General features: G+C 44.1%; 1 protein-coding gene across 1 annotated transcript in view; it reads right to left on the bottom strand.

Annotated features, from left to right (window-relative positions):
• LOC144819255 (uncharacterized) overlaps nt 1-6,163 on the bottom strand; it is a 69,041-nt gene extending 62,878 nt beyond the window's left edge. The window contains exon 1 of the mRNA XM_078677224.1: nt 6,048-6,163. Within this exon, the coding sequence (XP_078533350.1) occupies nt 6,048-6,132 (85 nt within the window). The 5' untranslated portion in view covers nt 6,133-6,163. The remainder of the gene's footprint in view (nt 1-6,047) is intronic.
• Between the last annotated feature and the right edge of the window lie 7,729 nt (nt 6,164-13,892).

The raw sequence follows: 13,892 nt of genomic DNA, 5'->3' as shown, positions 1-13,892 counted from the left end.
GCAGCTGCTTTAGGAAAAGGCCCAATTCATACTGTGGAGACCAAAACATTACCTTTAGCCAAATAATCTTATTTTTTGAGGGGGTCACCTGAGCTTTTGGCCCGGGGCTTGGCAGGCATCTTTGGAAACTACCAAACCCAAACAGTTCTGAGAACTAGACACCCGGGGGAGTCCAGGGAGGTATGGCATGCGTGGGTCCCCCAATGTTTTCCTACCCAGAAACCCCTGCAAACCTGAAATTTTGGTCAAAAAACCCACTTTTCCATACTATTTTGGGTGGGATCTCGCTGCCGGAACAAATGTCCTACCACCCAGCGTTTCGCTTGTTCTCCCGAGTAAAATGATACCTCACTTGTGTGGGTGGGCCAAAGGCATGTGACTCAGGCTGTGGTGCTTAATTTGTAAAACTTAAATATGACTAAAAACTACTTTTTTCAAAATTCATTTTTGGCGTGTTCTGCTTTGGGGCACCCACACAAGTGAGGTATCCTTTTACTCGGGAGAACAAGGGGAACGCAGGGTGGTAGGACATTTTTGCCGGCACGGCGATTCCACGCCAAAAAGTTTGGAAAAGTGCTATTTTTACCTAATTTTAAGGTTTGCAAGGAGTTCTGGGTAGGAAAACATTGGGGGACCCACACATGCCATACCTCCCTGGACTCTCCCGGGTGTCTAGTTTTCAGAACTGTTTGGGTTTGCTACTTTCCAAAGAATACCACCCAGCCCCGGGCCAAAAACTCAGGTGCCCCCCCAAAATCAAAGTTATATTGCTTCAGGTTATTTTATATTCACCACCGTACGATTTGGACCTTTTCCTGTTGCAGCCACTATGGCTACCCACGCAAGTGGGGTACCGTTTTTATCGGGAGACCTGGGGGAACGCTGGGTGGGAGGTAATTTGTGTGAGACCAGTGATGCCACGCTTTCCCAGACTACAACGTGTGAAAAAATTGATTTTTTTCTGCTAAAATTGAGGTTTGCAAGGGATTCTGGGTAAAGGAACGTTGGAGGATCCACGCAAGCCATGCCTCCTTGGAAGCCCCCGGGTGTCTACTTTTCAGAAATGTGTAGGTTTGGTAGGTTTCCATAGATGGCTGTCTCGCACGGGGCCAGAAACCCAGGTAACCCCTCTTGCAAAAGCTGGTGAATTTAACAATGGTGAAAATGTTAAGTCCACCAGCTTTTGCAAGAGGGGTTACCTGGGTTTTTGGCCCCGTGCGAGACAGCCATCTAGGGAAACCTACCAATCCCACACATTTCTGAAAAGTAGACACCCGGGGGCTTCCAAGGAGGTATGGCTTGCGTGGATCCTCCAAAGTTCCTTTACCCAGAATCCCTTGCAAACCTCAGTTTTTGCTTGGAAAAAATCAGATTTTTCACACGTTTTAGTGTGGGAAAGCGTGGCATCACTGGGCTCACACAAATTACCTCCCACCCAGCGTTCCCCAAGGTCTCCCGATAAAAATGGCACCTCACTTGCGTGGGTAGGCATAGCGGCTGCTTTAGGAAAAGGCCCAATTCATACTGTGGAGACCAAAACATTACCTTTAGCCAAATAATCTTATTTTTTGAGGGGGTCACCTGAGCTTTTGGCCCGGGGCTTGGCAGGCATCTTTGAAAACTACCAAACCCAAACAGTTCTGAGAACTAGACACCCGGGGGAGTCCAGGGAGGTATGGCATGCGTGGGTCCCCCAATGTTTTCCTACCCAGAAACCCCTGCAAACCTGACATTTTGGTCAAAAAACCCACTTTTCCATACTTTTTTGGGTGGGATCTCGCTGCCGGAACATATGTCCTACCGCCCAGCGTTTCCCTTCTTCTCCCGAGTAAAATGATACCTCACTTGTGTGGGTGGGCCAAAGGCATGTGACTCAGGCTGGGGTGCTTAGTTTGTAAAACTTAAATATGACTAAAAACTACTTTTTTCAAAATTCATTTTTGGCCTGTTCTGCTTTGGGGCACCCACACAAGTGAGGTATCCTTTTACTCGGGAGAACAAGGGGAACGTAGGGTGGTAGGACATTTTTTCCGGCACGGCGATCCCACGCCAAAAAGTTTGGAAAAGTGCTATTTTTACCTAAATTTAAGGTTTGCAAGGAGTTCTGGGTAGGAAAACATTGGGGGACCCATGCATGCCATACCTCTCTGGACTCCCCCGGGTGTCTAGTTTTCAGAACTGTTTGGGTTTGCTACTTGGCAAAGAATACCACCGAGCCCCGGGCCACAAACTCAGATGCCCCCCCCCCAAAATCAAGGTAGTTTTGCAATAAGGTAATGTAAATTCACCACCGTACGATTTGAACCGTTTCCTGTTGCAGCCACTATGTCTATCCACGCAAGTGAGGTACCATTGTTTTCGGGAGACCTGGGGGCACGCTGGGTGGGTGGAAATTTGTTGATACACGCAGATTCCAGAACTTTCCACCACAGAAATGTGAGGAAAATGTGTTTTTTTGGTCATATTTTTCTGTTTGCAAGGGATTCTGGGTAACAAAACCTGGGGGTAGGCAGACGAGTCACCCCATCCAGAATTGCCCTGGGTGTCTAGTTTTCAAAAATGTATAGGGTTGCTAGATTTCCCTAGGTGCTGGCAGAGCTACGGCGCAAAAACAAAAGGTAGTCTTTTTGTCCGAAACGTGCTAAATTTCACTGGGAAATTGAGGTGCGACCATGCTGCGTTTTGCGCTGTTTCATGTCGCAGCCACTATGCCTACCCACGCAAGTGAGGTACCATTGTTTTCGGGAGACCTGGGGGCACGCTGGCTGGGTGGAAATTTGTTGATCCACGCAGATTCCAGAACTTTCCACCACAGAAATGTGAGGAAAATGTGTTTTTTTGGTCAAATTGTTTTGTTTGCAAGGGATTCTGGGTAACAAAACCTGGGGGTAGGCAGACGAGTCACCCCATCCTGAATTGCCCTGGGTGTCTACTTTTCAAAAATGTATAGGGTTGCTAGATTTCCCTAGGTGCTGGCAGAGCTACGGCGCAAAAACAAAAGGTAGTCTTTTTGTCCGAATCGTGCTAAATTTCACTGGGAATTTGAGGTGCGACCATGCTGCGTTTTGCGCTGTTTCATGTCGCAGCCACTATGCCTACCCACGCAAGTGAGGTACCATTTTTTTTGGGAGACCTGGGGGCACGCTGGGTGGGTGGAAATTTGTTGATCCACGCAGATTCCAGAACTTTCCACCACAGAAATGTGAGGAAAATGAGTTTATTTGGTCAAATTGTTTTGTTTGCAAGGGATTCTGGGTAACAAAACCTGGGGGTAGGCAGACGAGTCACCCCATTCTGAATTGCCCTGGGTGTCTAGTTTTCAAAAATGTATAGGTTTGCTAGGCTTCCTTAGGTGCTGGCAGAGCTACGGCGCAAAAACAAAACGTAGACTTTTTGTCCAAAACGTGCTAAATTTCACTGGGAAATTGAGGTGCGACCATGCTGCGTTTTGCGCTGTTTCATGTCGCGGCCACTATGCCTACCCACGCAAGTGAGGTACCATTTTTTTCAGGAAACCTTGGGGCACGCTATGTGGGTGGAAATTTGTTGATCCACGCAGATTCCAGAACTTTCCACCACAGAAATGTAAGGAAAATGTGTTTTTTTTGGTAACATTTTTAGGTTTACAAGGGATTCTGGGTAACAAAACCTGGGGGTAGGCAGACGAGTCACCCCATCCTGAATTGCCCTGGGTGTCTAGTTTTCAAAAATGTATAGGTTTGCTAGGTTTCCCTGGGTGCTGGCAGAGCTACGGCGCAAAAACAAAAGGTAGTCTTTTTGTCCGAAACGTGCTAAATTTCACTGGGAAATTGAGGTGCGACCATGCTGCGTTTTGCGCTGTTTCATGTCGCGGCCACTATGCCTACCCACGCAAGTGAGGTACCATTTTTTTTGGGAGACCTGGGGGCACGCTGGGTGGGTGGAAATTTGTTGATCCACACAGATTCCAGAACTTATCACCACAGAAATGTGAGGAAAATGTGTTTTTTTGGTCAAATTTTTAGATTTGCAAGGGATTCTGGGTAACAAAACCTGAGGGTAGGCAGACGAGTCACCCCATCCTGAATTCCCCTGGGAGTCTAGTTTAAAAAAATGTATACGTTTGCTAGGTTTCCCTAGGTGCTGGCTGAGCTACCGCTCAAAAACAAAAGGTAGTCTCTTTGTCCAAAGAACGTAAAATTTCACTGGGAAATTGAGGTGCGACCACGTTGCATTTTGTGCCGTTTCCTGTCGTAGGCACAAGGACGGACCACACAAGTGAGGTACCGTTTTTATCGGGAGACCTGGGGGAACGCTGGGTGGGTGGAAATTTGTTGATCCACGCAGATTCCAGAACTTTCCACCACAGAAATGTGAGGAAAATGTGTTTATTTTGTCAAAATCTTAGCTTTGCAAGGGATTCTGGGTAACAAAACCTGGTGGTAGGCAGTCGAGTCAACCCATCCTGAATTCCCCTGGGTGTCTACTTTTCAAAAATGTATAGGTTTGCTAGGTTTCCCTAGGTGCCGGCAGAGCTAGGGTGCAAAAACTACAGGTAGGCACTTTGCCAAAAAAGGGTCAATTTGTAACTGCAAAATTTAGGTGTGACCACGTTGCATTTTGCGCTGTTTCCTGTCGCAGGCACAAGGCCGACCCACACAAGTGAGGTACCGTTTTTATCGGGACACTTGGGGTAATTCAGATTTGTAAATCAACTGTTATTACCAATTGAGCTTTCATGCATATCTCCCTTTCAATGAAAGACATTGTGTAAAAAAAAATCTTTATGAAAAATGACCAATAATTCTCATGCTAATATGAGTATTCCCAACTTTGAAAATGTGCAATTATATACTGTTTCTGAACTCTATAATTTGTACCCAATTCAGAAATACATAGGTGTCTTTCATACAGATTATTCCATGTATACATTTTCCAAGACAAAGTGCACTATACCCAGTAAATGAAAAAATACCATTGCAAGTTGCTGCTCAGTTTTTGGATCTGGGTTCGTCGGGTTCTTGGTGAAACTACAAGTCCTATATATCCCCACAACCAGGAAGGTCTACTGGATGTAACGGTATATTGCTTTTCAAGAGCTGACAAAATTAGAAAAAGTTATAGGTGAAAACGTTGAGACAAAAGGCTGTTTTTTTCAAAAAAAATTTCAAATATTCCAATATCTAACTGTTAGTTTCTATAACGAAACCTACATGGATTTAGACAAATGACCCCTTTCTGAATTCAGAAGTTTGTCTACATTTCGAAAATGTAAAGCTTTCCAGGATCCTTTATTGCTTTCAAACTCATTTCTACCATTAACTGGAAGGAGGTGGAAAGCTCTAAAAATAGCAAAAATAGGCTATGTCCCAGAAAAATGCCAAAACTGAGTGAAAAATTTCGGTTCTCTGACAAAAGACTGTCATTCCCTGAAAGCTGAGAAAATGGAGATTTCAGCCCCACAAACCCTTTTGTGATACCATTTTCAGGGAAAAACCCAGAGGCTTTCATTTGCAGCCCGTTTTTCCCATTTTTCTGAAAAATAAAAACAAATCACTATATTTTGGTTAATTTCTGGGACCCCTCCAAGGGAATCCACAAACCCTGGGCGCCTTTAGAATCCACATGATGTTGGAAGAAAACGACGCAAATTTGGCGCGGATACCTTATGTGGTCAAAAAGTTACAAGGGCCTAAGCGCGCACTACTCCAAAACGCCAAAAAAAGGCTTAGCACAGGAGGGGAAAAGGCCTAGCAGCGAAGGGGTTAAGGAAACAAAGCCATTGCACGATTAATTGCACTATTGTATGCAGACCTCCTTAAAGCTGGGAGCTGCAGCATATGTGGAGTGTGGCATTGATTTGACAAAATCTAGGGTACTTCAACAGAATTACTCAACCACCCAGCCAATGATGCCTTGTTTATAGTACGGTTTGTAAAGCTGAGATGCCCTTCCGCCTTTTTCCTGTGGGAGGAGAAGATGTCCAATAGAGTCATGATCACCACTGTCACTGCATGAAATCAGAGTTAATCATAATAAAAGCCAGGCTCCTTTGTCAGATAACTTACTGTAAATGGCAACTGGGCCAGAAAAGGAAATTTCAAGGATGGACAGTACAATGACCAGAGAGTAAATTAGTATTCGGGGTCCCATGGTGCCAGGTCTGATGATGAAGTTTTCTTCCTGCAGAGGATGGCAGAGAAATATATGTTATCACTTATGTAGAAAATACAGACAACTTAAAACCCTGAATACCTGAAGCTACAACAATCAACAACATCAGTATGTCTAAAATACTGCCATCACGGATCAGCAAATAAGAAAATCAAACAAATTGCTGCTGTATCATTACCTTGATGTGCACATGCAGTAAGGTGGGGATAGAGGAGGGAGGAGTCTAGAATGGAATATTAGGGAGGTCATTGTTGTAAAATAGTGTTTTGGTGAGTAAAGGAGGGATAGAGGAGGGAAGAGGTAGAAAAGATCTTATGAATGTTGGCAATTTTAGCTTATTTTGCACATCTATTCATTTGCTATGTGCACCCTAAAAGGTCACGATTCAGTGTTTTATGTTCTATTTTAATCCAGCTGTAGTATTTCATACATAATCTCCTGTCAGAGTGAACCTATAGTATATATGGATTTTTATGGCTGGTTGGTTAATACAAACCAAGAATTTCAAGGCCTCAAAGAACAAAATAAATAAATTCCCTAATACGATACATAATTAGTTTTATACATTACAATGCCAGATGTGGATGTGTGGGTGGGGACAGTGTGTGTGATAACAAGAGGGGTGAGGATGTGCACTTTAACATAAATATTTTGTTTGCTGTGTATTGTGCCAGACACACAGTCTTGTGGGCCACTTCAGCACACTGGCATCATCACAATCAACCATACAGTCACATGCCATTTATTTATTTATGTTTGCAGTTTTATATAGCACAAACTTAGCCGAAGGGCATCAGAACACTCTACATGAGAACTAGGAATATACAGCAGAGCCACACGTTGCAGAGTTTTCTTTTTTAAGGCATGTGAGGTTATGTGTTATGTCCACAATCACAAGATGTTGCGTCATGGCTGGGGGTCAAACTTGGGGGTACGCGTGCTAAGCATGTAAGCAGCATCAAGTGCTCCGAACTGGGCTTGCAACAATTAAAATGCTTATGTGCCAAGCTCATTTTCAGAGTCAGAGAGGTTTTTTCTGACTCCTAAAATGAGACTTCAAATAGGTTCCAATTTGATATGTGGAAGGGGATGGTTGCAGGCAACTGTTCCAAATACTGCCTTGGTATCTTATGCATCAATGTTTTACAACTAAAATCTGGTGGCATATTTTACCAACAGCTCAAAGTAGGTAGTAATGCATTCACAAAAGGGAAAGGCCCCCCTTGGCATCCCAACACTTTGTGAATGTAAGGTATGCTGACCCCAGCAGGCCACTGTCCCTGTGATGGCCTCCATTGTGCAATCAACCTCAATTTGATCTCATTCTGATTTACAACTATTCAGAATGTTAAGAACCAACCTCTCAGTTTATAGGTCTGTTAATACATTTATTTAGTGGTTGCAAACATACAGGCCTCAAATTACCATTAGGACCAGTAAATAGTACATCTGCCCCCTACTTTCAGAGTTTCAAATCTCTCGCCATTCTTCGTGAAGTTTAGTGAGATTTGAGTGACGATATAAACATATGGACTGAAGATAATGTTATTAGAATTATTGTTAGTGTTTGCTAATGAGCACATTATGGTTGTCTCTGCAGTGGATACTTCAGCTGTGAGTTTATTCTCAAAGACAGAAGAATACAAGCAACACCCAGGAAGAGCCTTCTTCTGCCCCATGAATAGTCCTTCCTTTTGCCAGTACCGTGGTGTCGTTGCAATGATACACTAGTATAAATGGGTCCTATATTCCATCGGAGCAGGTAGTACATTACTTTTGAGGTGGGGCTTTGTTGCAATGCAGAAAGATTCCTCAGGGAGTTTGGTGCTCGCTGCTGATGTCTGTGTTGCGTGAATGTCACAATTTGAATTTTTGGCTAGACCAGCTCAGCCTATGTGAAGAATTATGAACTGAGTAGCAATAACGTGGGTAATAGTAGCATTTATTATTTATAACACTTAGAATTGCCAACATCTGCTAAAGTAATAATTTTATAAAGCAAGCTTTTCGCACATCTCACAGGAGACTTTTTCCAACATTTGCAATTTATATTTCTCTGAAAACAATTGTTGCAAATACAATTTCTCCTTTTTGTTGTAGATTTATCACACAAGATAACATTTATCGAAGATTTCCTGCTGAGGCATCTGATTTTCTATCTATTCAAACTCCACGAAGTTGCAAAGAGAATAAACCTTTGACGGTCCTTTCTGCTCACCTTCTGAAAGATTACTCGATGTCAGGTCTCTCCGTTGTAGGCTGCTGTCATCAGTCAGCTCAGGAAGGATATCCCAACCTAAGTGAGTGATGGTGTCAGATCTCACCTCTGCCTGCTGTTCGGTGGGATCTCTCCCACACTCAGTGAGCGATGCAGGAGTAGACATGTCTATAGATATAGAACCTGCAATGCAAATTAGGGAGGTCTGGGATGAAACACAGTTTTCAGACAACCAAAGCCATCAATCACTTGAAACACGCCAACAATCAGGGAAGAATCTTGGCAAATATTGGTGAGCAAAAATTTTGCTTTATCACGTTTGGGCCTGTTGTGTGCAGCTCAGAAACCGACTGGGAGTAAGATATGCGATAAAAAAAAAGAAAAAATGTCTATCACAGTTTATTGATCTTAGCAGAGCCCTGCCTGTGCATTAAACCATATTTATGCATTTCAATAGTAGGTGCACCCTCTAATCAAAGCACTTAGGGCCACCTGTATCAAGCAAAATACTGGTTTGAAACCGGTATTTTGCCATTTGGGATGCATCAATCCAAAAGCAATTCGCAAAATAGGTAATCGCAAATTTTGCAATTACCTATTTTGCAAATGCAGTTAGGGAATCGAAAATTGCAATTCCCTAAATAACGATGCATTATGCATTCGCAAATAGAGTTTTTGTAATTTGGCATCGCAAATTACCATCAACTTCAAGTTGATGATAATTTGCAGTTCCTTTGAAAACTGCAAAAAAAAATGAATTTTTCAAAGTGCATTGTATTGTATCTGTATTTGTATAGTGCTACTGCCACCCTACGGGTATCCTGGCGTTTCAGATATCAGAGCACTTGATCAGCATGATGGCGAGTAAAGAGATGGACCGTTTGGATCAGAAACAGCCAAGTTTTCAGGCTCTTTCTGAATTCAGTTAGAGAATCAATCTGTCTGATCCTTTGTTGCAGCTCATTCCACAGCTGGGCCCCTACCACACTGAAAGCCCTCCCCCCCCATCCGGTAGCATTTAAATCTTGTGGCTGGCACCGGAGGACCAGAGCTGTCTCTGAGGAAGGTACCAGGAGAACCTTTCCTGTAAAGGGATTGGGCCCATCTCATGTGATGGTAGCCAATGAAGCTCTCTTAGTGCAGAGGTAGAAGATGAATAACGCCGCAAATTCAGCACCAGTTTTGCTGCTGCAGACTGGACTCTTTGCAACCCCTGGAAGATGTACTGAGGGACCCCTAGATAGAAAGAGTTACAATAGTCCAGTCTGCTCATCACTGCTGCTGCTTACTACCAATGAGCGCAAATCTTTTGGTAGAATCGGAAGTATCCGGCGTAGCAAGCGTAGAAGACCAAAGCAGACACTAGCTGTCTTAGTTGCCTGTGAATCCATCTGGAGGTTCTTATCTATTAGGACCCCCAGAATCCGTACGTGCTGGCCGGAATCAGAGGCTCCTCCTCCGGGGTAAGCCTAAACTCCATCGGAGCATATGTGGACAGCCTCACCGGAGATCAATATAGCACCTCGGTCTTTCCACCATTGAACTGCAACGAGTTCCTCTGCATCCAGTCTGCGGTTTGCCGTATGCACTCTTGAAAATGGTCCAGGGAGACTGCCTGATTTCCCTCCAAAGAGAATGCCAGCTGCGTATCGTCCGCGTAGTTGACCAAGTCAACCCCGAACGATTTAATGATAGGAAAGAGCGGCTGCAAATATACATTAAAAAGAATAGGACTGATAGCAGAGCCCTGGGGGACCCCGTGGGTGACCGGTGATTTGCAAGATGTAAATGGTGCCAAGGTGACCATCTGTTCTCTCCCTGTCAAGTAAGAACATAGCCATTGCAGAGCCCATCCCTTCACCCCTATTTTCTCCAGTCTCTCTAAAAGGATTGGGTGACTCACTGTGTCGAACGCTGCCAACATATCGAGAAGCACCAACACTGTGCCATTCCCGTTGTCAGCCCGCATTCGTAAATTGTCCATCATAGTGGATAGAGCAGACTCCGTCCCATGCCCCGGCCTAAACCCGAACTGATCCTTATCCAGCAAATGATGTTCCTCCAAAAATCCGGATAAGGATCTGCTTACAACCTTTTCCAGGATTTTAATAGGAAAAGGGAGCAGAGAGATTGGACGAAAGTTAACCAGGTTTGTCGGGTCCAAGGTGGGCTTCTTAATCAGGGGTGTCACCACCGCCTGCTTCCAACCCCCCGGGACAGTGCCTTTTTCCATGGACAGGTTGCATATCTGTCTAAGCCAAGAGAAGGTCATCTGGCCATAGGTTTTCCACACTTTCTGTGGCAAGGGGTCAAGTGGAGACCCTGAAGATATGCTTTGCGCCACATTTAAAAGCAGGGTCAGTCAGGGCCTGAAAACTGTCAAGAGTATATAGCTGACCCGGGGCCCCCTCCGTCTCATGTGGATCAGGAGTCTGGGTAACAGTGTTGTTCTCTGCAAATGAGCTGACAATCTTCCCCACTTTATCCAGGAAATGCGAAGCAATATTATCGCATAATTCCTGGGAGGCCACCACTTTATTGCTCTAGCATATAGGAGCTGATATTTCTCTAACTATCTTGAAAAGTTCTTTTGGTTCCGTTTGAGGCGGGTAGGATGGAATTGGCATAAAAATGGGCTTTACATTCGAGGATCCGTAACTTGTACGTAGTCTGTGCTGCCCTCAGCTCTAGCTTATCCCCCACTAGATATCCCTTCCTCCATTTCCTTTCCGCCTTTTTACTTAGCAGGCGTAGATGTTTCAGTTCCTTGTTGTACCATGGTGCAGAGATTTTATTTCTAGTTCTAATTTTCTTTACCAGGATTATTTGATCCAGAGCATCCATTATAAATTCCTGATAGATATTATAATTCGCCTCTATTGTGGCGGAAGCGCAGAAGAGATTATCAGTTGGTGGAGTTAGAAGGGCACCCAATCTGCCCAGCTTTGCCCATTCCCTCCCTATCCGATAGACCGCAGGCCTCTTGAAATGGTCCCTCTAGCCAGGAAGTGTGATTTGAAAATGAACTAAATGATGGTCTGTCCAATTTTGAGGTATAATATTCAGTACCTCCGTGTCCATACCATTGGCAAAGAGCAGGTCGAGAATATGTCCTCTTTGATGGGTCGGGACTTTGACTAACTGTTGAAGACTCAAATTTGCACAGGTATGATTCAAGTCTCTCAGATGATTACCCAGGGTAGTATTCTCCCATAGGTTAAAGTCACCCAGGGTAATCATTCTGGAGTTGGCAAGGGAGAGATTAGTGATAGTATCTAGAACAGATTGATACTGAGTGGCACTCCCTGGGGGTCTGTAGCAAACCAAACCCGTAAGTTGGCTGCCTTTCGGTTCCTGCAGTGAGAATCCCATGAGCTCCATTCCAGTGATCTCATTCACTTTTAGACGGGCAAATTCAACTCCTCTCTGTAAATCACTCCAACCCCTCCTCCTCTGCCCTCTATTCTTGGGTTGTGCAGAATTTGAAACCCCTCCGGGCAGGCGAGTCCTATTTCTAACACAGATTCGTCTCGAATCCAGGTTTCTGTTAAGAATAATGCATCCAAGTTCATTGATTCAATCCGCAAGGAAATTTCCGTGTGGTGCTTAACCAACGACCGACTGTTGATCAGCCCATAACTCAACATGTTATTCCTGGCATTACTTGCTTCATTCTCAGGAGAACCCTGATAGGTAATGTCAGAGCCTGCCCTATTACCTAGTTCCATTAGCTGTTTCCTTACATACACGATGCGGGGTCCTTCGCTACCCAAATGGACAGCGTGACTGGCACTAGGCATGTCCGAGGCGCGGACGGGCGCAGACGGGCTTGACTCTGGCACGCCCGCAATGCACGTGCGCTGCGAACTTGCATTGCCCAAGTTTAAATAGGCAGCAAGCGTGTCCCCCCTTGCCACTAGTGCCTGATTGCACCTGTGCACATAATCCTGTCCAGTCCAGAGGTGTGAATGTACACATTTTGGGGATTCATAAACATCCCCAGTAAGATAAAACCACCTATACAGAAAGGAGCACTTAATCACAATTTTCACAAGCTAATTGCTTCAATGTTCGTATCCTTCAAGAAAAGTTCATAGACAGTCTTTAATAAACAACCAATTTGTGTTTTAGTTCAAACTCTTCCAATCAATGCATCTAGAAGTTATCACAATGAACAAACCAGCCAGCGCGTTTCGTCCACATTGGACATCATCAGGGCTGTAGATTTAAAGAAAACACATGCATCAATAAACATATCTATGGTTCTGCCCTTTACAAGCACTAGACACATTTTTTATATATAAACACCCCCAACAGTTATGTCATTATGTTATTACATCCACAGTGATGCCTGCCTATATCCAGTCTTGAAATCGTAACTAGTCTTTGTGCAAAAAAGATTTCCTCATCAGAACACCTTATTATGCAGTATAATGATTCCATCATGAGAAAGCAATATAATTTACATCACAGCCACCTCATATTTACTGATGGCCCTAAGTAAAGCCCATGTCCACGATCTGGAATTACTCATTTAACTTAAAAATGCTTGTAATCAGCATACCTCCATACCTTCCCATCTTCAGTATCTATATTGTTATAGGGTTCAATGTTTCAAGCCGCCTCCCAAGCGCTTGCAGCCAATCCCCTTTATTCCATTAAACTGAAAGCAAAATGTGAATACCTCCAATTTCCATACTCTTTGAAGACTCCGTAATACCTGTTAATGCTTTATCCATTCATCCCCTTATTGAGGGTCTATCTACAAAAAAATATAAAATACACACATATGTGTAAATCAGATCAGGCTCACACATTGCCACCCACAATCTGTTACTACTGAAATCTTTTATAATTTTCACTGTTGTCATTTAGCTAACAGCGGGGGTGGGGTACCTCGACTCTCCCCTAAGTGCCCATACAGAGCCAATACCCAGTATGAATGAATGAATGAATGAATGAATGAATAACTTTATTGTTTGGTTACTCAAAACCATTACATTAAAACAAACGTATAAAAAGGATCACAAAATTTAAAATGGTTAAGATAGGCAGTGTGTTAGCGAAATAGTCTATGCATCTGCGGAGACTCTATTTACTTGGGCCCTGAGTGGCCATCAACTTTGTCCGTGTCTCTTGAATGAACTTGCCAAATGAGGCCATGTCTTTTACTGTGGACAATGTGTATAATTGATGGACCGCCTCCTTTGCGGTGCGGGTCCCCGCTTGTCTTAGGATGGGTCTAAGGTAAAGGCTGCGTGCTGCCCGCAGGGCCGGGCAGCAAAATAGCAGATGAGCATGAGACTCGCGTTTGTAATTACAGAGCCTGCATTCTACAACACCCAATTCTGCCCGTTCAACGGCATATAGTTCTTTAAAGGGCAGAGGGTGTAGTCTGTAGGCTAGAATCTTATTGAGAGCTGTGCGGCCCACGGCCTGCGTGAGATGATGTTTAGGATTATAAGCAGTGTGCGGCAGGCATAGGGTCTCGTGCAGGTCTCTTGTCACTAATGACTCCAAG

This window comes from Lissotriton helveticus, chromosome 2_1, assembly GCF_964261635.1.
Source record: "Lissotriton helveticus chromosome 2_1, aLisHel1.1, whole genome shotgun sequence".
Classification (NCBI taxonomy): Eukaryota; Metazoa; Chordata; class Amphibia; order Caudata; family Salamandridae; genus Lissotriton; species Lissotriton helveticus.
Note: the sequence above shows the minus strand (reverse complement) of the source record. Positions and strands in the feature narration are given on the sequence as shown.